Source organism: Coturnix japonica, chromosome 23 (assembly GCF_054131305.1).
Source record: "Coturnix japonica strain WE chromosome 23, WE-NBRP24, whole genome shotgun sequence".
NCBI lineage: Eukaryota > Metazoa > Chordata > Aves > Galliformes > Phasianidae > Coturnix > Coturnix japonica.
The window spans coordinates 7,751,995-7,775,833 of record NC_140685.1 but is presented as its reverse complement, the minus strand read 5'-3'; the positions used below and the strand labels follow the sequence as shown (position 1 = coordinate 7,775,833).

General features: G+C 45.5%; 1 protein-coding gene and 1 long non-coding RNA gene across 2 annotated transcripts in view; one reads left to right on the top strand and one right to left on the bottom strand.

Moving 5' to 3' along the window:
- The window catches only part of CACNG4 (calcium voltage-gated channel auxiliary subunit gamma 4), a 36,338-nt gene that overhangs the window by 5,594 nt on the left and 6,905 nt on the right, over positions 1-23,839 (bottom strand). Inside the window, exon 2 of the mRNA XM_015879525.2 lies at positions 3,718-3,801. Within this exon, the coding sequence (XP_015735011.1) occupies positions 3,718-3,801 (84 nt within the window). The remainder of the gene's footprint in view (positions 1-3,717; positions 3,802-23,839) is intronic.
- Positions 10,567-11,065, top strand: LOC107321997 (uncharacterized). The gene is made up of 2 exons (XR_001558747.2): positions 10,567-10,721; positions 10,822-11,065. It is a non-coding gene; the product is annotated as an uncharacterized LOC107321997 (long non-coding RNA).

Here is a 23,839-nt window from a genome sequence, read left to right as displayed (position 1 = left end):
TTCTGATGAAGCACGAGGTAAATGACAGCCAGCATCACGCAGCGGGCAGCACTGAAATATTCACGAGCTGGCGATGAACTCTGTGCTGTTTGGGGACAGCCTCAGCAGAGGGTCTATTGCACGTGTGTAAGGTGAGCAAAGCTCTTGGAGTCCGCAGCATTTGTGTTAGCAGTGTGCTAATTACTCTTTTCGTCCCTGTTGACTATTTAGGACTTTGAAATCTTTCAAGTATCTAAGGAGGAAATTGTAACAATCTTGGGTGTTTGCGTTTAGTTTCCTGACAGCTAAATGGAGTCACTTAAAATGTTGTGTGCTTCAGCCTATTCATCAGTATGGGCTATAAAATCCCTACACAGCAATCTAAGCCACTGCATCTAGCCAGCCTTCAGACCCTATGGGACACTATAGGGCAAGGCAGCAGATGAAAGGGGAGAGGACAGCACAGTGTGAGGACACGCATGGGGAGGATGGGGGGCCTGCAGAGCTGGGGGCACGAGGAGGGAAAGGCTGCCATTAAATGGCATCTGGGACCATAGGCTGCTGCAGTCCCCCTGAGGTGCCATATTCCCGGGGACACACATGGTGCTGCTTCCCAAGCAGGAATGGCCAGATGCTGCTGCTGCTGATTTCTCATTTGACTTCTGATGTTGGTGGCGTTGCCAATTTAGTGAATTGCTTTCAAACGATTCCCCTGGTGACCGGTGGCAAAACTCCCACAGATTGCAAGAGGGACAGGGCTGGGCATTTAATAACAGCAGTTCTTTTGTGTGTGCTGCAAAGCCCCCGGGAGCCCCAGCGACAGGCCCGGGGCTCATTAGGATGGTGCAAACATAAAGCAAAGAGACAGTCCCTGCCTGGGAAGCTTGTGCCCGTATTGATCTGCCACTGTGAGAAAAGGACATCTCCTACCAAACCTGGCAAGGCTGCTGCACGTGTCCTTTGCTGAGGGGGAATGTTCTGTCCGGATTTAACCCAGCTCAGCTGGGTGCTTTCCTGTTCAGAGTGAGTCTTGCAGTAATTGGCAGACCCAAGGAGTGAGGGTGTCAGGTTGGATATGTGCTGAGTGCTGAGAGTGCATTCTCTTGTGCTGGGTGCATCCCTGGGTGTGGTCAGAGGTAGAAGTGCTTTAACTTTTGGGTCAGTTTTTGGGGTCAGTTATCAGAAAAAGACTCTGTGCTCATGGACACAGAAGCACCTCAAGTCATTGTCTATTTATATCCCAACAAAAGGCAGCATAGGATTGAAATCTGCTGTGGCCGCACTATCTGCTTATCTTTTTCCTATATTTTATCTTTGAGCAGTTTATAATGATTTGATAATGACTGTAGCCTACTCCAAGGAACCTGCTTTAGTGGGGTTGGACAGGGGGATCTCCACCCCTCCAACCCCTACAGTTCTGTGATTTCAAAGGACTTCTCTAAACTGCTTCTGTGACAGTATGAGAAGGGACTTGCCAGACGCGCCATGTACACGGGGTGGGTTGTATCACATCTAGCAAAAAGCCCCAGAGGTAATTTTTCTCTATTAGTTAATTAATGCGAAGAGAAACAAAACATACTGTATTCCCTTGGGTACAATGGCTACTTTCAGCTCTGGAATTTAAAAGGAGGCTCATAGGTACCATGTAGAATTTACATATGTCTCCCAGTACTGGTAATAAAATGACAGCAGGTCAAACAGCATTAAGGGAATCTGGGCTTTGCTCTCTCCTCTGCTTTCTCCTTGTTTACCATCCTGTCTGTTCGCATCGGCCGCGCTCTGTGTGCTGGCACCTCGGGGAAGCAATGCATGGGCTGTGCCATCAGCCACGGGGCTGTGCTCGGCCCTATGCTGCCTTCCTGCTGTATGCAGCTGCAGGAGCTGAGCAGGAGGGCTTGCAGCTTCCTTGCATGTGTTTGCAGTCACTTGGGCCGCTGCTCTTTTGGTTTTGCAGGGAGCAGATTAAGTGCAGAAAGGGCAAAATCCAAACTGCTTTTCCCTTTGCCTCGCTAAGACAAAGAATTAGGGCTGTCCCCAGCCAAGGTCTTGTGCTGAAGAACGGCTGCAGGTCCTGAAGGCTGATGTGGGAACAGCAGCTTGCAAAGGTGTTACAGAGGGGGCAGAAGTGGGAAGGAGGGTCTCACATCTCCTGTGAGCAGGATGCAAACTCCTTGTCTCTGTGTCTTGTTAGACGAGATCTGTGTCTCATTAGATGATATGTACATTTACATATAAGCCCATTTATTCTTGATTTAGGTACACAACCTTCCAGTAATCTCTAAATGATCTGCATTCATTTCATTTGAAGTGGCAGTTTTCCCTCCAGGAGTTAAAGCAGGGTTCCTGCTCTCCATGCAGGGCTCAGGAGAAGTGGCTGCATCCCAGTGTTGCAGGAGGCACCAAGGATTGGGCCAACTTGCTTTTAAGGTCTGTACTTAGTGACTCCTGAAAGCAGCTTTTAGGATCATCAGTCACAGTACACCTACAAACAATTTACCCATCTCCTGTCTTACAGAGCGGCTGTAACTGTTTTTCCCATCCCTTCCTCCAAACAAAGATGACATAATGCACTTTTATCAAGGCGCTGCTTAATTCATCTTTCCTTTAAAGTCCTTTTACTAATCATGTTTCTTTCCTAAAGCTGACTTGGCATCAACTGAACATTAGTTCCAAGGCTTTGTATGAAAGATAAATGCAGCCGTGCTCGCACTCTGCAAGCTCGACTTCGCCCAAGCACTGCAATCACGTCACCTCAGCATCATGACTGATCGAAATTGACAAGAGGAAAGATGAAAAAAGATTCGGGTTTTCTGGTAAGCACACTTTGCAGAGCCCTATTTTTCCCCCTTCTTGTCTTAGTAAACAGAAGTTGTTTCCCAGAAGCGAGCAGAAGGACAGAGTGGTTCTCTAAGTGGTGTTTCAGGTAATTAATAGCGGTGTAATTGAGGAGCACTTTGCCTCACTGGATGTCTCAGCCAGCAGCCAGGCTCATTGCTCCCTGAAGCTTTCCCAACACCTTGTGAACTGCAGTTTCTTTCTCTTGCAAAAGGCATTGCTTTCAGCTTCGCTGGGCAGCTCTTTTGCACGAAAGAAACAACAAGGTAAATGTGGCAAGGGAAGGGGAAATCTAACTCAGGTTTTGCAGGATTCATGAAGTCTCACACTCAGGTTCCAAGATGTTGTTTCAACTGAGTGAGCCGCGGTCAGGAGGAAGGCAGAACAACTGCCATGTCAGTGGATGGAAGTACTTCTGTGTGGGCTTTCACACCAGCACAGAGCATCAGCGGCCAGCTGCCGTGCAGGGAAATTGCAGCCCACATTCCCACTGAGATTTTGCTGTTATCTGCAGGAATTTCAGCTTCCTTCCTAAGCTGCAGCAATTTCACCGCATGGGAGGTGGTTTGGAGCAGCTGCAAAGGATGAGGCTTGCATAAGGGCTGTGTTTAAGCGACAGGAAAAGCTTCCTCATGGGCAGGAATTCACTCCTCAAACCGCTTTTGGTACAGGAACCAACTAAATGCTCCCTCTGTAAAACATCCTCTCCAATCTGGAAATGATCTTGTTTCCATTAAGAACATTTCCATGTAATTTTAAGAGAACCAAAATGGGGTGAGTTCCCATGGATGGAGGATATCCTTAAAATAGGGACCCTGAGGGCTGGGCTCTTGCAATGAATAATCCCTCTCTCGGGCTCTCAGGCTGTTAGCTCTGTGCACCAGGCAGTGCTTTCCAACTTACGGAGAAGGTATTCTGAGCTGTCATGGTCGTAGTCATTGTCTTCAGGGAAGTGGTTGATTCGGAAGCAGTGTCCTTTGTAGATTCCTAAATGAAAACAAAGCAAACAACATATATTCAAGAGAACCAGGTAAAAGTGCCTCTGCCAGCTCTGCTTTGTTCCCCTTTCCTCTTCCCATGGAGTTACTCTACTTATGCAACTAATTTGCCACTGATGTTTCATGCCATCAAGAAACCATCTCTTAGGTTATGAACTTGGAGCAGGTTGACCAGAAGCTCAGCTGCAGGAAGGGACAGCCAGGATTCTTCTGTTATTCTCTTCACTCTGCTACTTGTGAGTTTTTTAATCTCTCTGTGCTTTACTTTCTCAGTGCTGTTCTTATCTTGGTAGGACATCAAGTCTGCAAAGGTGCTTTTTATTCCTAGCACAGCTGTCCCTGTGGGTCCCTGCCCCATAGCATGGGCTTCACAGCAAGGCTGGACACCAGAGCCACGCTCATCCCCGCTGCTTCCCCTATCAGAGCTCCTGGATGTTGAACTGTCTGATGCCACTTCAATTGGAAAACAAGTCCATAAATCTCTTCCTGCTGCAACTTAAACCTGCACATCCCCCAGCCCCAAAGTTGGTTCAGTTTTTAATGGCATATTTGCTCAGTTAGCTGGGAGCCCATGCAGGAAACCAGACTGAGCAAGCATTCCTGAGACCTGCAGAAACAACACCAGAGTTGAATGGACGAAAAAGGTAAAGTGCTCAGCACTTTGTCCACCTGCATAAAGGTTTGCAGTGGTGTTTTATATTACTTTCTCTGATTACACTGAGCTGCAGCTGGTCTCAGCCTGGGAGCTGTGCCTGCTCCTGCAGGAGCTGCATGGGGAGGTCTATCTGAGAGCTTCCTGCAGCAGTGTGGCCCCGAGGTGTGATCCTGCCTTGCTGCTTTCATTATTCATTAACCAGCACTTTGGCGCTCAGGAGCATCCATCACCGTGGGTGAGTTATCCTCCGCACTGGAGTTTCGTTACTTACAGCTCTAGCTGGCAGAAGGATTTAAAAACCATCACTTAATACGACTTTAACAGAAGCACAGCTGCAGTCTGTAGGATATAACCATGGATTTATTTCGCTACCTATTACCAATGATTACAAAGATCTCAAAAGAATTACTAATCCGCGGGATTTCAATTGCACCCTGTGAGTGTCAACTGCAGGTTTGCTACTACAGTGCATTTAATTCTTCCAGCAAATGATAGATCAGCTCTAATTGTGGGAATAGCTCTGGCTTTTCCTGCACAGCATTTTAGGGACTGTGAACAACTCATCAGGGCTCCTGGTGCAGAAGACAGTGCCATGCCAGTGCTGATCCACTGAGCACATTCCCTCCACATCCCCTTTCCTAAACTTGGGTCTGTATGCACCCCCAGCAAGTCCAGATTTTAAAGATATAAAGAATATTATTATAAAGAAATAAAGAATAGTCCTCTCATTCTAATATCCTGTGGAAATAGGAGTTTCAGTGATACTCTGCCTCTGTGCATGTAGTTTGGGCTGCTGGATAGAATGGAGGTGTTTCTTCAAGAACTTGTAATTCAGTTGGTTGAATTTATCTGGAGTTGATAGAAAAGCAGAAGTTTCACAGGGAACAGAACTCCCACAGTTGCTCCTTATGAAGCTCCATTGCCTGGACATGGGCAGCAGCCCAAACAAATGTCCTGCTTCCAGAAATTCAATTAAGAGACACAAAGTCTGCAAAACCAAATTCCCCAAGCCTCTTGTGTCTGCAGTGCTGATGGACTGTGGGATGGTTTTGGCCTCCATAAAATGGCCGTATGTTATTAAAGTTGGGAATGAAATGGGCCCCTTAGTAGAACTTTCTCCTGCAATGAGGCCATGAAGCCATCCCTTCCACTGCAGGGCTGAAATGCACCAGCAGGACAGGAGGGGTTGGGATTAGCAGTGTTTGGCTTTCTCCTGGAGACATTTGACCCTCTGTCCTTTATACTCTGAGTCTCTACCACCAGGGTTAGTAAAGGTAGAAAATGATAATCTGCCCTAAGCAGAAAATTCTAGAAGAGCTTGAGAATTCCTTTTCATTTGCAGTTTTTAGGGATATGGAGGTTGATCATTCTGACCAGACACAGCACAGCATCTATATCAAAACCTGGGAATACAAAATATTCTTCCCAATACTTTTGCTATAGCTGAGATCATGGATGTTGGTTCAGGGTTCTCCCTAGTGTCTGTAGTACTTGATAGCTAATGACAGCAACAAACTGGATAATTTTTTTCCATAATCCTAATAGGTGTCATGTAACTCAGTGACAGCTCATTAAATCCTCAGTGAGGCTTGAAGTTGCTATCAAGAGCTCTGATGATCTACAGGGTGTGGAGGACTCTCTAAATCCCTTAAGTATCAAAAACGTAGTTTTGCCAGAAAATGTAAGAATACCTTTTTTTCATAATGATGGGCTTTGAAACTCAGATTTGGAACAAACTCAAAGTAGCCAGGCTGGAAGCCATTGAAGCTGTGGTTGGTATTTAAAGCACAACATCAGTCATACTTGTACTTAAACACAAAAATACAAACACCCTCCCTCCCTCGAGAACTGGTAACGTACTCAGTTCCATGTCCTAACAGGTAAAGCTATGCAAAAGAACAACAGCTGTGAAACAGAAGAGGTAGAGAAAGGAAATGGCTCAATTAAATCCAGCAGCAACCATTCTGCAGTGTCTGCCCAAGGAGGGCACTCTTGGAAGCTGTTCTCAAGGATTTCATGGAGTATGTCTCAAAGAAAGGCAGAAAATCACAGGATTATTAAGGTTGGTAAAGACCTTGTGACATCCCTAAACCCAAACCCAGCCCACCCCTGTGCCTAATGCCCACATCCCTCAGTGCCACATTTCCATGGTTCTGGAACACCCCCAGGGATGGGAACTTCCCCACCTCTGGGTAGCTGTTCCAGTGCTGTTTTCTACACCAAGATGTGATGTGGAAGGGAGAATTTTTGTATGTGTGAGCACAGGAATACAGTCTCTTATATCCTTTGGAGGGGAAGATGGAATATTTAACTCATAACTCCGTATCCACTAGAGAGAGATAAATAAACTGCAGCCACTGCCTAACAGATACTAAAATACTGAGGAGCACTTCTGTATACCTCCTGAGAGTAAGATATAACATCCCACCGAGACGCTGTAAGTATTATGCCTTTCTGCGAATGATTACTGATATGTTTAAGTGATGCTTTTAGAAATACAAATATTGTAATGCTTTTTTCTCCTCCTCATAATAATAACTTCATTTTGAATGTAGAGCCAAGACTCAGGATCTGGGTTAATGATGAGGAAGAGGCAAATTTTCTGAAGTACTGCTGATGTAAGAATGTTTTTTCCCTTGGTTGCTGCATACTTAGTTGGCATTTAAGAACTCAAAGTTGCTTCTGACTGCTTCAATCTGTGTTCAAGGGCTTCTTCCATAGGATTAGCACCTCCAGCCCCACTAAGTGTTCAGATACCTATAATTAGAGTGTGATGTACTCAGATAATACGATAAGGGGGTAAGTGTAGAGCCTAATCAAGATTAAGCTTTGTTTTGGGCTTTGGGATCTCAAGTTCATTGTGTTTTCAGCCGTAAATCAAAGTAGTGATCTCAACTTATGACAGCATGCTGCTTTCTCCTTGCTCTTCCTCACACACTCCTTCAATAACACAGCCTGTACTGTTGCAGAAGTGTTCGGTGGGGCTGTTTTTGGATCACTGAGAACAATAATGCTGTAGGAGGCAGGCTCTGACCAACCTTGCTTTTTTTAATGTTGGATGCATCTTGTGATCACATCACTGCTGGTCATACCATCAGCCATTGCTTTCAGAACTACCATCTCCCATGGTTCATGTTTGTCAGTGACAACATTCCCCGATGCCCTGGAAACGTTTGCACAGCTGAGCTCTGGAAGATGGAGCAATTCACATCTGACAGTGTTTGCCAAAGCTGTACTTCTGCTCCCCAACCCCTCCCCCGTAATTTAGAGAAACACAGCAATGTCTTTCCCAAACATACTGCTCTGTTGTCATTTAAAATAGGTATCCACCATGCAAGACGCTAGCAGCTTTGCAGCAGAGGACCTTGTCTGCAGGGTACTTCTGTCAATAGCAATTTCCGTCTCCCTGCTCTGAGCACGAGTTTTCGGGAGGCGATATCTGATAGCAGTGGGAGACACATGAGGATAAACGGGGCTAGCTGCTGCCTCCTTCTCCATCAGCAGCTTCTGATATGCTTGGTTAACCATTTCATCTACCAGCCGTCTCACCCACCCTGTTGGTAAGACTGCAGTAAAACAGCACTTTGGGGACTTATTTGTGCTGGCTTTCTCTTGAGACACCAGGCATTTGCTGCCTCCTTGGGTCAAACTCTCTCCTGCCAACACAACACATTCCTGTAGGTCTTGAGCAGCTACAGATACCCAGAGCACACCCACGCACACTATTAATAGAGTAAAGCAGAGTTTTCTCCTTAGGGAGGGTCTGTTGATGGAATGAGCGCTATGAATGTCAGCTGCAGAAGTGGTTGCATGGCTGCACCGATTACCTGCAGGCAGGTAGGGACAGCAAGCAGCTGCCCAGCATCACATGGAGCAGCTGACTTCTTTCTGGCAAATGAGGGTCTTCAGGGATGGTTTGAAGACATGTAAGGAAATGACTTACAAGATCTTTTGACAGCACGTGTTTCCAGAAACAGGAGATATAAGTTGTGAGGAGCTGACTGTGCATTAAAAGGAGGGTAGTTGGCAGGGAATCACTTCAGTTCTGGAGCAAACCATTAGCCTGATTTACTGCAACACTGGGATATTGGATGTTTAGCTGACAAGCATTCTGAACGTATCAGCACAGAGCAGGCTGATTGAGACCATCCCAGCCCTCTGCCAGCCATGCAGGGTGGGGATTTGTAACAGAAGGTGCCCTGAATGCAGCGTCCATCCGAGCAATGCCACGTGGGACTGGGTTTCCTTAACGGCACAGCTTTGCTCAGTCTTTGACCAACGTGGAGGTCCTCTATTTATAGGGAGTGGAGTGTTGGGGCTGCCAGGAGAGCACAGAAACACTTCGGTGCTCTTTTTTTTTCCTTAGGAAGATTTCTCTGCTGACAACTCCTGAAATCTTTTGCAGCTCTTATTTGAGTAATAGTGAGCAAAGGAGAGCAGGCATGCCAAAAAAATATTCCTCTTTGCAAAATTCACAGCACAGCATCTCTCTGTGTGCTGCGTTCATTGCTTTGATTTTCAACCAGTGCAACCCCACTGCCTCACTGGACTGACACACAATGGCAAACACGGCCACTGAATTGACCTTCTCATCATTCCTCTTGTGAAATTACTGCTGTAGGGATGAGTGGGTGAGGCATCTCCTTTGGCTTTCAAAGGAGGTGATGGTCAAATAGGGGCTGTTGTGGACCTGCCCTCTCCACACTGGCCACGGGGGACAGAATTAGATTATTTCCCTGTAAACTGGCACGTTCTCTGTTCGTTTGTCCAGAGCTTGATGATTTATCTCATGCTGTTTGCTGACAGTTTCACAGGTCTGTCCTTAAGTCACTCGAGCGAGAAGGCTCCTATGAGCCTGTGCCAGAGGACGCTTAATGCTGTCACTGCAGAAGAAATCATGAAGTATTGATGCAAGTCGTGTGCAAAACACACCCCAAGTGAATTTGCTACCCCACATGGCTGCTGTACTGCTGCCTTCACTGCCAAGGGGGATGGAGCCAGTGGAGGAAAAAGCCCTGGGAGGTTAAATACTCATTTACTGGGCGTCTGCCTTTGACCATGGCAACATCCCAGTGAATCTGGAAACTTGAAATATAGGTTGTTTTTGAGCCAGATGCTGACTGACACCTCCTGAGTCCTGACAGTCAGGGAGATTTTTTGTCCATTTGACAGCTGGTATTTTTGTTTCCTCCTGAAGATGAGTTTGATGAGGAGCAGTGCTGGTACCTGGGGTTACTGTCATATTTTTGCCAGGGTAGGTCTTGCTTGCAGAAAATGCTCAGTATCTAAGAAGATGGATAAGTACTGTATTCCTTGTTGTGGGGAGCTGAACTGCTTACTTTTAAGGAACCAGTAGGTATAGGTTGTGCGGATTTGTATGCAACAATATAAAACGAACAAATGCAGAAATGACGCTTTGCCAAAGACTGCTTTAAAATTCTACGAGAGCCTTTTGTTCCCTTATAAGATTCTATCTGGGACCTCAAGTGATATTAGGAAATCTGTGGCAACAAAACTCATTTCCCGAAGATTCACCTCACCTGCACATCTGGGAGCTAATAAAACACAGCACAGAGTCTGGCTGCTGTCCTTTGAATTCTCTTCAGTCATTACAAAACTGCTGCCAAAAGTACTAAGCGTCCTTGTGCTACCACAATGAATACCAATGGTATAAGGGAAATGTAGGGCAGCAGCAAAGCAGATAAGATTTGATTGTATGTTACACATTATTTTGCGCTACCTCATTTTCATTTTCTTCGAGCACCCCTCTCACAATCCAGTATTTTGGCCACAGAAGTTATGACAGAGGTTATTCAGCAATGCTCCTGTTCCTTTCCCAGCTGCCTTTTCTCAGCCAGACTGTAGATGAAATAGTGCACTGCATTATTCCACCCCAGTAGTCCCTTCGTGCAATGCTGAAAACCATCTTGTAACCATTTTCAATTTGTTCCTTATTAACTATATCAATCTGTGCAGCCTCTTGGCTGGCAAATTTGGGGGGAAATTTTCTGTGGTTCTGTGACTTATGTGTCTTATTATGTTGCCCCTTTTCATGGGCCTTATTGACAGAATGCATTTGTGGTTGTATTTTCTTTGTAGGAAGAATCACTGACATGCTTTCTGCCCTGATGTTTTGCATTTTGTTAATCATCTGCATAGGAGAAGAGGAGTAATTCCTGAGCCTGGATATGAACAGTGCCAATTACGCTGCTTGAGGAACTTTTTGCAATCAGAGCTAACTTAGCCCTGCCACAGTGAGTGTTTCCATGCCTGGCTCAGTCCCAAGAGACTGTCAACGTTTCTGGTTGTGGTGGGGTTGTTAACTCACTTTTCTCTGTCTGCTTTTCTATATAGACAACGGCCCCACTTTCTGTGCTCTGCCTTCACACCTCGTCTCGTCCCGCGTCTCACGCAGCGCTCCGTTATCCCAGCAGCCCAGAAACTTGTCTCACCACTCATCTCCCTCCTTTGCTCCTCTGTCACTTTGCCAAGGCTGGTTTAGGATGGCTCTGTAGTTGTTCATTTAAAATCATTTGGAGGCTGAATAGAAACCTCCACTAATTTTGTATTTTCAACCTTGACTAAAACTTGTCTAACATGCCAGGAGTTGCTGTTGGGTTCTCAGGGTGGGCATCTTCACCCAGCATGACTTCTTACTGCAAGTCAACCTCCAGCAGCTTTCCTGCTGTTTATCACATTCTGGTCCCAAATGCCTTGAATTAAAGAGGTTCTTGGTAACCAGTTGGCACAGTGCATCAGAGGCCAACCTGTTATCCACAACTGTAACTACACAGTGGCTGTCGTATCTCCAGCACCTCAGACAGCAGTGGGAAATAAGATGTGCTTCCCTGTATGCCAGCTAGGATTCAAATACATCTTGATTTGGACCAAAACTAACATTTCTCCCCAGCGCTCTTGACCGTGGCATACATCCACTGGTTTGAAATTTGCTCATTCAGGCAGATTCCTGCCAGTCTATCAATCATTACAAAAAGGCTGAAATGCCAAATTTTACCGGATGCAATTCTGGGGACAGATAGTCATTTTGTCTGATGAAGCGTTCATATGCTGCAAAATGACAAATCGTGTTTATTTTCACATTGTCAAACTGTGCTTTTTTTCCTGTGTTGGCACAAATGGAATCAAGTTTCCCTTAAGGCATAGTTTGGTTTTTATCCATCTGGTTTCCCTTACTACAGTAAGTCATCAGTTCTCCCTCATTAACATGGTGATCAACCAGGACTTGATGGTTTCACCTCTTGCAATCGCAGCATGTCTATGAAGCTTCTATCATGGCTCATCACTACCTGGGGGAAGAATTTAAGGAAATGGCCATTCACATCTCTTCAAAGTCCCTGGTAAGTTTATAATTTGAGACACAGGCAAGGTCACATCTAGGGGATAAGCACTGTTCTGGAGCAGATGAAGTACGGCCAGTATGTGCATGATACATTGTCCCCTGTATCTCCTACCACCTCAACTTTTGTACATCTACAGCCTTGAGCTGTGGTCTTCTCATTCTCAGTCTGTACTTTAGATTCCCTTTAGTATTAGAATCATAGAATCATTAAGGTTGGAACAGACCTCTAAGATCACCTAGTCCAACCATCTATCTACCACAAATAATGCCTACTAAACCACGTCCTCAGGTATCACACCTGCAAGTTTATTCTGAGTTGTCAAACAGCAGTCTAAAACTTAAGAAACTAGGATGCCTGGGGTAAGGATGCACCTGCATTTTCTGCGATGGGCAAAACCTCCTGATCTAGTCAATAGGAAAACAGTTCACATTATTGATACTCCTTGTGATACCTCTTCATGTAGCAGCAGCTCACAAGTCGTCACATAATTACTTCTCAGCACACAACGAATTATTGTCTGCTCTAATAGCGGTGACGTCTAGAACTGAGCTCTTTATTTTGGCTTTTCTCTGCTCAGCTCCGCGGGAGCAAGTTATTCACACACTTGAAAATAAAAAGGAGAGAGGGTTACATTGGAAAGTAGTGACAAAGGAGCTCATTAGTTTACTGATAAGGAACACACAGAATATTTGGACGCTCCTGAATCAGGTAATCATTCCATGTCTCTTCAATCCCTTGTGATTTATCGTAAGTTGATGGCATTTGGAAAAACAATTGGATATTGAAGAAGCAATAGGGAAATTTCAGCCCATAAATTGTTTTAATTGAAGGCAATGCTTGCAATATGCCTGTCTTCATAATGCTGCGACCTTGAGTTGGATCCGCATTCATTTTGGAGCATGTCTTCCTCATTTCTATGCCAGCTTGTTGAGTTATACATAGAAGCAAAGCCTCTAGAGATTGATCATGCACAATCAGTGATGCGGGTCTGAAACAAGGCAGATGATGACAACAGGGAATCTAAAGGTTAGGAAAAAAGGGTGTCGCTGCCAGGCCCTGCTGATGGCTGGGATTGGGAAACTCAAAGCAAAGGTTTCAAAACCATCTGCATGATGTATTAGTGGAAAAGAGAATCACGTAAGGAGCATGAGGTTGCTCACAGGCTTGGTGGAGGGTGCATCCGTGGAGCAGCATCATGCAGGGGATGGGGTGGGCTGATCAAGCAAGGTTTGGGGGGGAAAGGAGGGGGAGGAGGAAAGGGAGCAAGGAGGAATGGGGGAAAGAAAAGAGAGCTGAGGAGGAGGAGAAGAAGGAGGAGGGTGGTGGTGTGTGGCTAGAGGCAAGGAGAGGGCCTAGGAGGAGAATGGGAGCTTGGCAGATTGGTGGTGCCTGCGGAGACAGGGACCAGATGGCAACCTGGGTCTTCCCTGAGCCCCCCCCACCTGTGCTTGCCTCCCTGTGCAGCTCCCCATGGGCACCCCCAGCAGTCGGAACTCACGCTGCTGCCAGGAGGAGAGGGCACAAGGCACTGCCCAATGGGAATTCACAGCCTGGAATTTATAGTTCCTGGGACTGATTTCAATGCTTACAGTTAACAGATGACCCAATAAATAAAAACGTAGACGGCTACCAAATAGGTCTCTTTAAATGAACAGAAGCAGAAGGGATTTCTTTTGGATCCTGCACCTGAAACTTTCTATTTTCTAACGTAAGCGAAATAGTGACAAATAAAAATGAGACTGTAGAAGCAGCATGACCTCCTTAAGCTTTAATTATTCATTAGAACTGTTTTCTTCTCTGCTGAGATTGAGCAACATATTTAAGCAGGTTTTTCCCAGGTTTGTGGAAGATGTAGCTTCCATATTACATTGGCTAATAAATACCACTAAGCACAATGGCCCAACAGCATTTGTGGGAAAAAAGCATTTGGGAAAATGTGTTCAATGAATCAGAAGTGCCTTAATCTAGTCAGTCTTGAAAAGCAAAGCGTATCATACAAAAATTACAATGCACTAAAGCACAAATGCATGAATATTTTATTGCTGAGAATTCCGAGTTCACGTTCTTCCCTCTTTCAGTACTTCAGATTGCACTTTACTATGCAGTGTTTTTCCTGATTCAGAGAAGGACAGTGCTGGGAATAGCTCTGGGCAATCCAACCTGGGATTTTCAATAATGCATCTGAGAGTCCCTGCCCTTATCAGCGTCAGACATGTCTCTCACTGTAACTGGAATGCTCCTTGCTTTGTGCTATCCTAGGGTGACATGGAAGTGCCCAAGAAAGTGCCGAAATGGGAGGAGAAAACCAAGGAATCTTCCTTTTGCTGTGAAGTATTAACAGGCAGGTGACCTGTGTGCCCGGCTCCATCACAGCCCTCCCTCTTTGCTCCTCCTTCTCTCCAGCACCTAAAAGGTATGGAACCACCACCAGAGTGGGGTGGGACACGCTCGTGGCCAGGTGCTGTTGGCTAAGCCCCCTGTACCTTGTAGGGCTGATTGTTAATTAGCCTTGAACGTGTGTTGTGCCTGTGAGGATTAGAGCATTATCTTTATTATCTTTATATCTTTTATAACAGCATCCTGGGGACTATGTTTCCTCCTGAGTTTTGAAAGCAGGACAGGCCCAGCTCATCACCACCTTGGCGAGCCTTCCCAAGAGGTACGCAGCAGCTCTGCCTGCCCAGGAGCCCTGCCATGCTCAGGGAGAGAATCACATCTCCTCTCCCCTTCAGACACCCACCTGGTGTGATGCAGGGCAGAGCCGTGCAGCATCCACGTGGCTCCCTGGGGTCCTCATGCTGAGCCCCCTAGCAGCTCATGTCCCCCTCCCCGCAGCCATGCTGGCAGACAGGGCCAGGCAGCCCAAGGGCAGCTTTCCAACACCCGCGTCGCTTAACGGGGCCGCGTTCTGGTTCTTACTCATGCTTTACAATTCAGTGATATGCTGCCAATGTATTTTTGCCAAGGAGACAAAAATACGTCTCCTCTTCCCACTCCCGCATCCTGTGAGGAATCTCAGTTGTGTGCAAAGAGATGTATATTTGTGTGTATTTGGGAAGGGTAAATGAAGTTTCTCATAATTTACTCTCCCATTGAAAGTCTGCCTTCCAGCTAAGGAAGAACTGCTTTCTCCATGTGTAAATTTGGGTAGAAGAGCCTTACTTTGTGCTGAGCAGAAATGGCAGCATGTGTAGTGGGAGACTGAAGCTTCTGCTTCCCATCAGCAAACCCTTTATCAGCTCTGTGCCTCATTTCCAGGATGGGGGCAAATTATGAATAATTTGTGGCTTTCTGGGCTGAAGAGCCCTATATTAGCAAAGTGGTCTAATAATGGACAAAGAAAAGAGGCATAATCCTTTTAAGGTGAGGATCCCTCTTCAAACAGAGCTCGAATCTCCCCAAGGGCCAGAGAGATTCCAGGTATTTAACATGTTAACTTAAATCAGCTTTCGGTTAAACAGGACTCCCCCACACAACCATGGTTTTGGATTCTGGCTATGCTCTCTGTGTGGTTTGGGTACTTTAAAAGCACTTGGTAAGGAGAGGGGGGGACTGGAGGCTTTTTCTACGCTTCAAGGCAACTTTGCAAACTTCACGCTTTTCCTGCATTTCTTTTTTCCTCCTTCCCCTCCCTTTTCCCCCAAACCTTGCATGACTTCAAGGCATCAAATGTTAATGAAAGTTTGCCAGGCTTCCAGGTCTGTGAAATGGAAGTTAAAAATTCTGTGCTATAGGATGGCTCTAAAAATACTCGGTGTGTCGAAATATCAGCTCCAGCAGCTCCCTGCACGCAGCGCTGCGGATGCATCAGCCCTCTCACTCCTCAATAAGCTCTCAGAGTGTTGTCCCGGTGATTATAGATCACTAATGATCCACAGAGCGAATTCACCAGGCTATGGGCCAGCAAAGCCTCCTTGAAAACAAAGATCTGCCTGTGATGCTTAGCTCTAAAACAGTGCCCTAAGCCAGCAGTTATGGGGGTGAACGCCATCCAGGTGACTGCCAAAGTGACAGCCATCCTCAGGGTGTGCTGAACCTGAAACACCAGCCCTAAGGTTTTGCAAGGCCAGATGCCATCCCACTTGTTTGGCTCTTTGCTGCTGATTACTGTGCACAGGGTCTAGGTTTGTTAGCTGGGTTTCTACTAACCAGGCACAGCAAGTCCTAAATCCCTCTAGGATCCATTCCTAAGCCCTCCTGAGCATCCTATGGAGATGTGAGAGCTGCATGCCTACGATGATGAAATGACAAAGGTATAAATGTATTCCCCCCGCCACTGTGGGATTTTAAATTAGTTTAACTTTTATTTCCTCCTGTTGACAAGTTGGGTTGTGTCGCTATCCAGTGATAATGTTTCCAGATAAGAAAATCTTGAAGGTCAAAATTTCTATTCTTAGTTATTCTCGTCTAATCTTGTGTTGGTGACAATGTGCAGTGATCTCATGTCGCCATGGGTACCTGAATCATGCCTGTCGAGCAGCACAGTCCTCCATGCTTCTCCTTACACTGTTGCAACTAAACAAATAAAAAGGTATGTTTAAGGAAAATGTCATGCCTGGTGCAAGTGGACTGGAAGAAATGCTTTTCTTGGAGCAAGCCAGTGACTCCACATACTTCACCTATACACAATTTGGTGTCATTAATTACTTAATTTGTGCTCGGCTGTGCCCAGTGAGAATTTTGCTACAAGTGCTCCAAAATGCAGACTGGGTTCTATGTGTTATCAGTGAGAGTTGTGATGCCTATGAGTAGATTGAAATGGCCACATTTCAGATGGGTTGCTTCATCCCATGGCAGCCTGGACGAGCAATCCTTTCTTATTGATGGGAGGGGCTGAAGTCTGTTTGGGTCTTTATGCTGGAAGTCCTTGTGCAATCTTTAAAGGGGGAAAAAGCTACACAGAAGAAATAGCATTCTCTCCAAGAAAAGGGATCAAGCAGTGCACTGCATTTCTCTTTACAGCAGGATTTGCTTCTCACTAAATCGTTTCTGACTCCAGGGGTGTGTATCAGCCAGGTAGAGCTCAGGCCTCAGCTGCAGAGTTTGAGCCTGTGGTTTCTGGGAGCAGATCTGTGTGGATACCATCAGATAAACCAGCTTGTGCACGCTGCCTTGCTGCGCACCAGGGCTGTCCTTGCACTTCGCTGTTTGTACAATCGATATTCAGAATATAATCCTTTCTTTTACAGAATCAGGGGGCTTAATTCAACCCTGGAATAAATGGGCAGCTAACAATGGGCGAAGCTCAGCTTGGACGCTGTTCTAGTTAATTAAAAAGAGTAGCGTCGGGGGCCGAACTTGGCATGGAGCGTTTCAGTGACTGGCTTCAGAGGCAGGGAAGAAAAAGGCTCACTTAACTCGCTGCATCCAGCTCTTCAAATGCAAATTAACCTGTCAACATCTGCATGCAGCCACCCCGGACAGCTGCAGAAGGAGCTCCCAGCATCCAAAGGAAGGGCTGGAAATGTTTCGTTGCAAACAGCTATTTTCTAGAATAATTTCTAGTAAATAAGAATACATTTCAAGTGGTAAACTGAGCATCTGCTACATGCAACGAATGGAGGACAGCATGTGAAAAGAAACATATGTCAAGTATGCACTTCAGATGCATTGACTGCTTGCTTCCAAAACAGAGCGAGCTTAACCATATTTGCAGCATACATGAAGTAAAAATTTACTGCTGCAGCAAAAAGAAGAATCTCAAGTTACTGCAGAATTTTCCCTGGGTGAAAGAGAAGAGTTCAATGCATTTCAGCCTCTGCCAGGCACCTTTCTGTGAGACACAGCAGGAACACCGAGCACCAGCAGCTTTTGTTTGGAGCAAACAACATCCCTCCACCATACATTTAGAAACCCAGCAAACCGAGTCAGGGCTGGAGACAAATCACACCACATTCAGCACGTAGAAGACATTAAAACACCTCTGTGCTTTTTAAAAGCCTCTGATATGGCAGAGGAGACCAATATCCTTACTCCAATGGCTTCAGTGCAGCAGGAGTGGAGCTGCATGACAGGCAGGGCCGTGCTGGTAGAGCAGGGTCTGCAACAAACCATGACCCAAGGCAATGGCATTTCTGCAGTTCCTTGAGCTCCTTATCCTCACACAAAATCTGCTCTGACTTCAGCAAAGCTCTTGTTTACAAAACAAGTACAGGGTAAGGCCCCTTCAGCAGGCAAGAGGAGGAAAGATTGGTTTTCTGCTCTGAAATATGCAGGGAGATTTTGCCATCATTGTAAAGGCCACAGGGCAGCTGTGCTCAGAGTGCTGCCACCTCCTTCTAGCACTGCATCCCCACCAAACCTGGGATGTGGGTGCTGCTTTTGGTCCTACAGCCCTGCTCTGAGGGTGCTGCCATTTCCTCCTAAGAAGGATGGAAACCAGAATGGAAACAAACCACAAGCAGCTTCTGCAGAAACCACATGGCTACGATAATGTGGTACAATTGATCAGGAGTCTGAAATCCCACCTTCATAAAAGCCCACGCAAAGATAGCTTGTGCCAACACTTCTACTCATCCGTGGGTTTTCAGCCACAGTCAGAGCTGAGGAAATGATAAAGGCATTTGTCTGCACTGACAGCACTGGTCTTTCCTCCCAGTCGCCTCAGTGTAGCACTGCATCCTATGAAGGAACCAAGGGATGGGCAGAGGAGATGGAAGAGATACGCCTCTGGAAATCCTGGCACACCTGCTGCTCCAGGGAGAACTTCAGGAGCTGTGCAGCACTGCGGGACCATCAGCAGCACTTCCACCTCTCTGCTGGGTTTTGCTTCAGTATTTCCCCCACTAAATCCCAGGAGCTACAGTTCTGGAAATGAAGCCTTATTAGATGGCCATGGCCTGATGCAGAGCTGAGACATTGATCCCCTGGGCTCACAAGCAGCATGGTGGGTTCACTATTGAGGAGGAGCTCCAAAAATTCAATTTCCATCATGCCGCTGGCCTTGCCTTGACATTTTCATTGCTCCGCAGCTAAATAAATACACTCCAGGGATAGCGTAATAGCAATGTAAAACAGCGAACGCTATAGAACAGGGTTACCTAATGGTTAATTTAGAAAGGAACATATCATTAAAAACGTATGAAGGTGGCTACATATTGGTGCAGTATAAATATTTAAAGGGATGCCTCTCGTGAGGGCAGCATTCCAAGCTACACCTAAAAGAATGCATGCGAAGGAAAATTAAAAGAATATTTCACCATTCAGACTTGTTTATCTGCCTTTGAAAGGCATTTTCAGCCCAGCTACTAAACATTAGTATGGAAAAGGATATCAGACAAAACTCATTTTTGGTGTAATTCTACTGAAGTCAGCAGAGTTAAACTGGAGATGTTTTTTCTGGCCTTTTAAATAGAGTGTAATTTTCTCCATGGATAGTTATTAAATGCTATTGAGAGAGATTGCTGCTGCTGCTGCTGTTGGAAAGGCTTTCTGGAGAGGTCACTCTGTCCCATGTGAATAACACCAGTGACAAACCAGGAGGTTTGCAGTTGTTAACTGGAGTTGGAGTCCCTGGGGGCTCCGACCACATCATACAGCCCAGTGTGGCCCAAAGCTGAGACTGTATCTGCTGGGAGTGGGGCTCTTCCTGCAATAATGCTACCCATAGAAATTGCTTGAAGCATTAGAGGGAGTATTGCAAATGATAGACACGCAGATGCTTGGTCCTCCTCCACAGGAGGGCCTATTTTCTAAGTATACATTCTGAGCCTCACCTGCTGCATGTTCCCATTTTGGGGCTGGTTAGGCTTGCATCCCTTTCACCAGCTGCCCTAAACCCTGATCGATAAAGGCATTTCCCCATGCTTAATTTGGACTCTTGAACCTACTGCGTGTCTTCAAGACACGACAGACATTTTCAGGATGGCTAAGCCCCAGACCAAAAGATTCTGATTTCTTGGCACTAAAGTACCCTCTGAGATTACTGTCTGGGAAGGCAGCCTTGCTGTGAGCAGTTCTCAAAAGGGAATTCAAGGATCTCGAGAGAACTCCATTGCCCCTTATGTGGAGCACTGCGCTAGGGACCCAAGCTGCGTAGAAGAGCAGCAGCCAGGCTGCAGCACAGCATTCATCCTCCCACAAGGTTGTGGAGGCAGTTCCCCACCCAGCACACGTATTTCCATAGCAGCTCTTTGAAGGCACCTGGGTTTTCCTTTTGCCCACATGGGGAACACAGCTGTTCGCCTGGCAGATAGCAGGAGCTCCAGTTTTAGGCAGTGCAGCACTGAACGTTGGGTCTTACATCAACCAAGGTAATAAATCTTGCCTAAACACCGGGGCCAAGCTGAGGGTATTATCAACCATTTTACAAAAAGCTTAACAAGAAAGACCCTTGGGATGAAAACAGGGGAACAGATGAGACCTCATAATTTATGTATGTATTAACTTCCCACTGGTAAAATTAAAATGCAAATTAGCATCTCTAAACAAAATAGTTAAGCTCCATCCCTTGAGACAGTTAAAAAATTAAAGGGCAAAGTATATAGCAGAGAATCTATTCTTACACTTGTAGCACTTTGGGCTAGATCGAAGGTATTTTCTCCCTCTCGCAGCTACAATGCTGAGCTCCAAAAAGGGATTTGTCTGCGTAATACAGCAAAGCTCAGCAATAATCACCCATTGTGCTATGTGATGAGCCATCCTTTTGGTTCTTCAGTAACCCGTGCACCTGGACTTTAACTAAAACCAAATAATATGCACAGAAAACATTTTTATGTAAGAGGAGGTGAACATCACTAAAAATCAGAGAGCCTTTGTATGGCATGCCAAACTGCTGAAGCGAAAAAATGTCTTCAGTGAAAGGGCTCAGATGTGAGCATGTTTCAGTGCACAGCTCCAGGAAAAACTCTGATAATAAATGTGAGCTTGTTATCGTTGCTTTTCAGCGGGAAGTAAAGCCGGAAGCAGGGTCGTGCTGGCTAATTGAAGCTTACATTTTCATTCAAGCACTGCATTTTAATTATAAACTGGTGACACAAGTGTCACTTAGTTCTTATCCTGTTTTAAGTGTGCATACGTATTAAAAATATTTTCAGTTATTAATTTATTCTTTCCATCGCATTCATTATCCTACATTATGTCTACCAGGCACGTGTCTAATGACATGTTTGATACACGCTAATTCCTATGCCTCTTTTAACGCAGGGCTTACACACACATTTTTTGCTGAACACGGTGCCAGTTGGCAACTGAAACAGGTGCGCATTCCTGCTATAAAATCAACATTAGTAACTGCAAACCCATATTCTGGCCAGCTGCAACCACTTGCTCAGCCCTCCCAGGGCATGGCAGCCACGCCAGGGGAGGGTCAGCCCATGGGAGCTACATCCAGCACCGCAGCCAGGAGGGGCCGGCATCGCTCCCCATCCCCAAACACATGCCCTGAGTTCAGCTCCAGAGCCCTGGGATGACTCAGAGTGCAGGCAGAAAATATCTGGCCTGCTTTTCCTTCTCTACGGGTTTCTGCTGCTGTGTCCAAAGACTGTCTACAGCTTGAATGCTGGCATTTGTACACAGAAATTAAAATAAAGCGAGGGAAAGGTCGCTGGAAGTTGGCTACCAAGAGACGTAAAGTAAGTCATCGTCAGCAGGCCAGGATCACAGGTAAAAACAGGGGGAATATCCCTAGAAAGCAAATTACGAAGATAAACCTCTTCCAAAGCTACAAGCTGGAATGAGATAGCTATTTTTTGTTCTTAATTTGCCAGCAAACTATAAAGAGGATTCTATTTTAATAAGCACTATCATAGCAGGACATTGCAAATGAATTGCTTGAATGGCTATAATTAGAAGTGATACCGAGAATGTAGCACCTTGCAGCACTCCTAAATACTACAAGTTTTATTTCAGGTCTTGCATCTTTAAGGATCTCAAAGCACCTCCCAAACATTTGCCAGTGCTAAAGGCAAGGACAAAAGTACAGCAAAATGTGCACAGCAAAGGAGAAACACATCAACCTCTGAAGCAAACCTTCAGCCTACTGAGGAGAACTTCAGCATACTGAGAATGTTTAATTGCCTCAAAGGGTTAATAATGTTGCTGAGCTCGAATTGCAGAGAATAAGCCATCGGTGGCTGAGCCTACATCAGGTGGTTTTCCCCCTGTGGTCAAATAAGGGTAAAAATCTATGTGGGTAAAAATGCAATGCCACATATTCCAACTTGATTCCAACCAGCACAAAGAAACCAACAGTAACCAATTCTGTATTAAAACACACACAAGTATGTAAAGGAGCACTGCTGTGATTTACCTGATTCCACCAGATCCACTGGACAAAGGTGATTAACGCCCACTATTGCCATCACTGAGTGACTTAAAAAGGAGCATAGCTAACTTTCAGATCTGGCTGCCTTTGAAAAACAGCCTAAATGTGACAAGGCAGTGGTTGTCTCTGAATGCTGGGGCATAAAATTCTTAGGTAATAAAGGTTATCCAGTGTGTTGGGAATAGCCATTACTGATATCCAGCGAGCCATGAGATAGGTGCATGCAGCTCTATGATAGGTATATGCAATAAGTTGTACTTTAGATTTGATTATATTTAGGCATTGTACCCCTGGCATGATCCTATTTCAAGTCATAATTGCGACATGCCATGGTTCCTTTTTAATGCCTTGCAGCAACAATAGATAAACTGTGCCTCTGGGAAGCAAGTAAGATGCAATAACAATCCCAGTATTATTGAATGCTATACTTTTGGACAAGAGAAAATGTACAGCCATCCATATTCTACACTAAATTGTATCATTTAAAACGGATAAATGGGAGAAAATGGATCTGAAACCTCTGGTACGGGACTGACAGAGGCTTAAAACAGTTACTAGCTAATCAGAAAGAAAGCTGAGGAGCTAAATGTGGGTGGCAGCTCCTTAGCGGCCTTGTGCCCCTCCCAGCCCGGCTGGGTGCTTATCATCCATGAATATCTTTGAATTATTTGGCAACAGCGAGCTAATGGGACTGGCTGAGTGAGAAGCATTCAAAGGGCAGAACTAAGTGGCACCATTCCAAAACAGCAATTAAAAGGGGGTAATGCTTGAAAAAGAACAATAAAAGAGGTTAATTCATATCTGTGCCTGGGTATCTGTACAGGAAATCCTGTGATTCCATACTGCACATCCCCACTATCCACTGCTTGGTGTTATGACAGCGTATAACACAGCTCTCCTTTACGTGCCATGGCTGAGAAAAAGCGGCTCTGTTCTATTGAAGAAGGACTCACCGTGCTGCTGGGAAGTTCTCTGCAAGCAAAAGCATGGATAAGCAAATGGGAATGAGAATCTGATGGGTAGAGAAGAGAGAACCTCAATCTCATACTTTCTGACAGGGCTACAATTATACGTTTTTGTTTTCTTCATCGGCAGGAGGGCACGGAGACACTTGAGAGTTAAGGAAATTAATCCTGGGTTTCAACCTGGGGCAGCAGCCATCGGTTTTCTAAAGGTAGGCTCTCACACTATGGCTGGAAAGCTAATTCAGAAGGTGCCTTTTCAATGGAAGGAAAGTTGTAATATTTCAGCAAGGAGAGAGAAAAAGAGAAAGAGAACAAAGATGTTCAGACTGCTGGATGCCACAGGAAGGAGGAGGAAGAGGGGCTGGACTATCTGCCAGGCTGCATCAAGAACTGCTCCAATGATTTCATTGCATTTGACCCACAGCATGCAACAACTGGCAAAAAATGCCCGCAGATTTAAAGGGAAATCTAGCTGAAATCTGCCTGGACCAGGCCATCCATCCTGCAGGCAGCTTGCCCTGAAGCTTGCTATTTTGAGAGAATAGAGAGACCACATATCATTAATATTATAACAAATCCCAATATAGGGTAAGCCACAGTCTGAATTTTTGCTCTGGTCCCCAGCACCTCTGTGTGCCCCTCCACGCAGCAAAACCACTGCTCCGAAAGAAAATACATGAGCTTAAGTCTGGGGAAGAGCCTCCTTTCACTACTAAATATTTAAGGTAAAATAAACTGATGTTCTTTGGGAGTGGAAACAAATAAATAAAGGCAGTAACTAC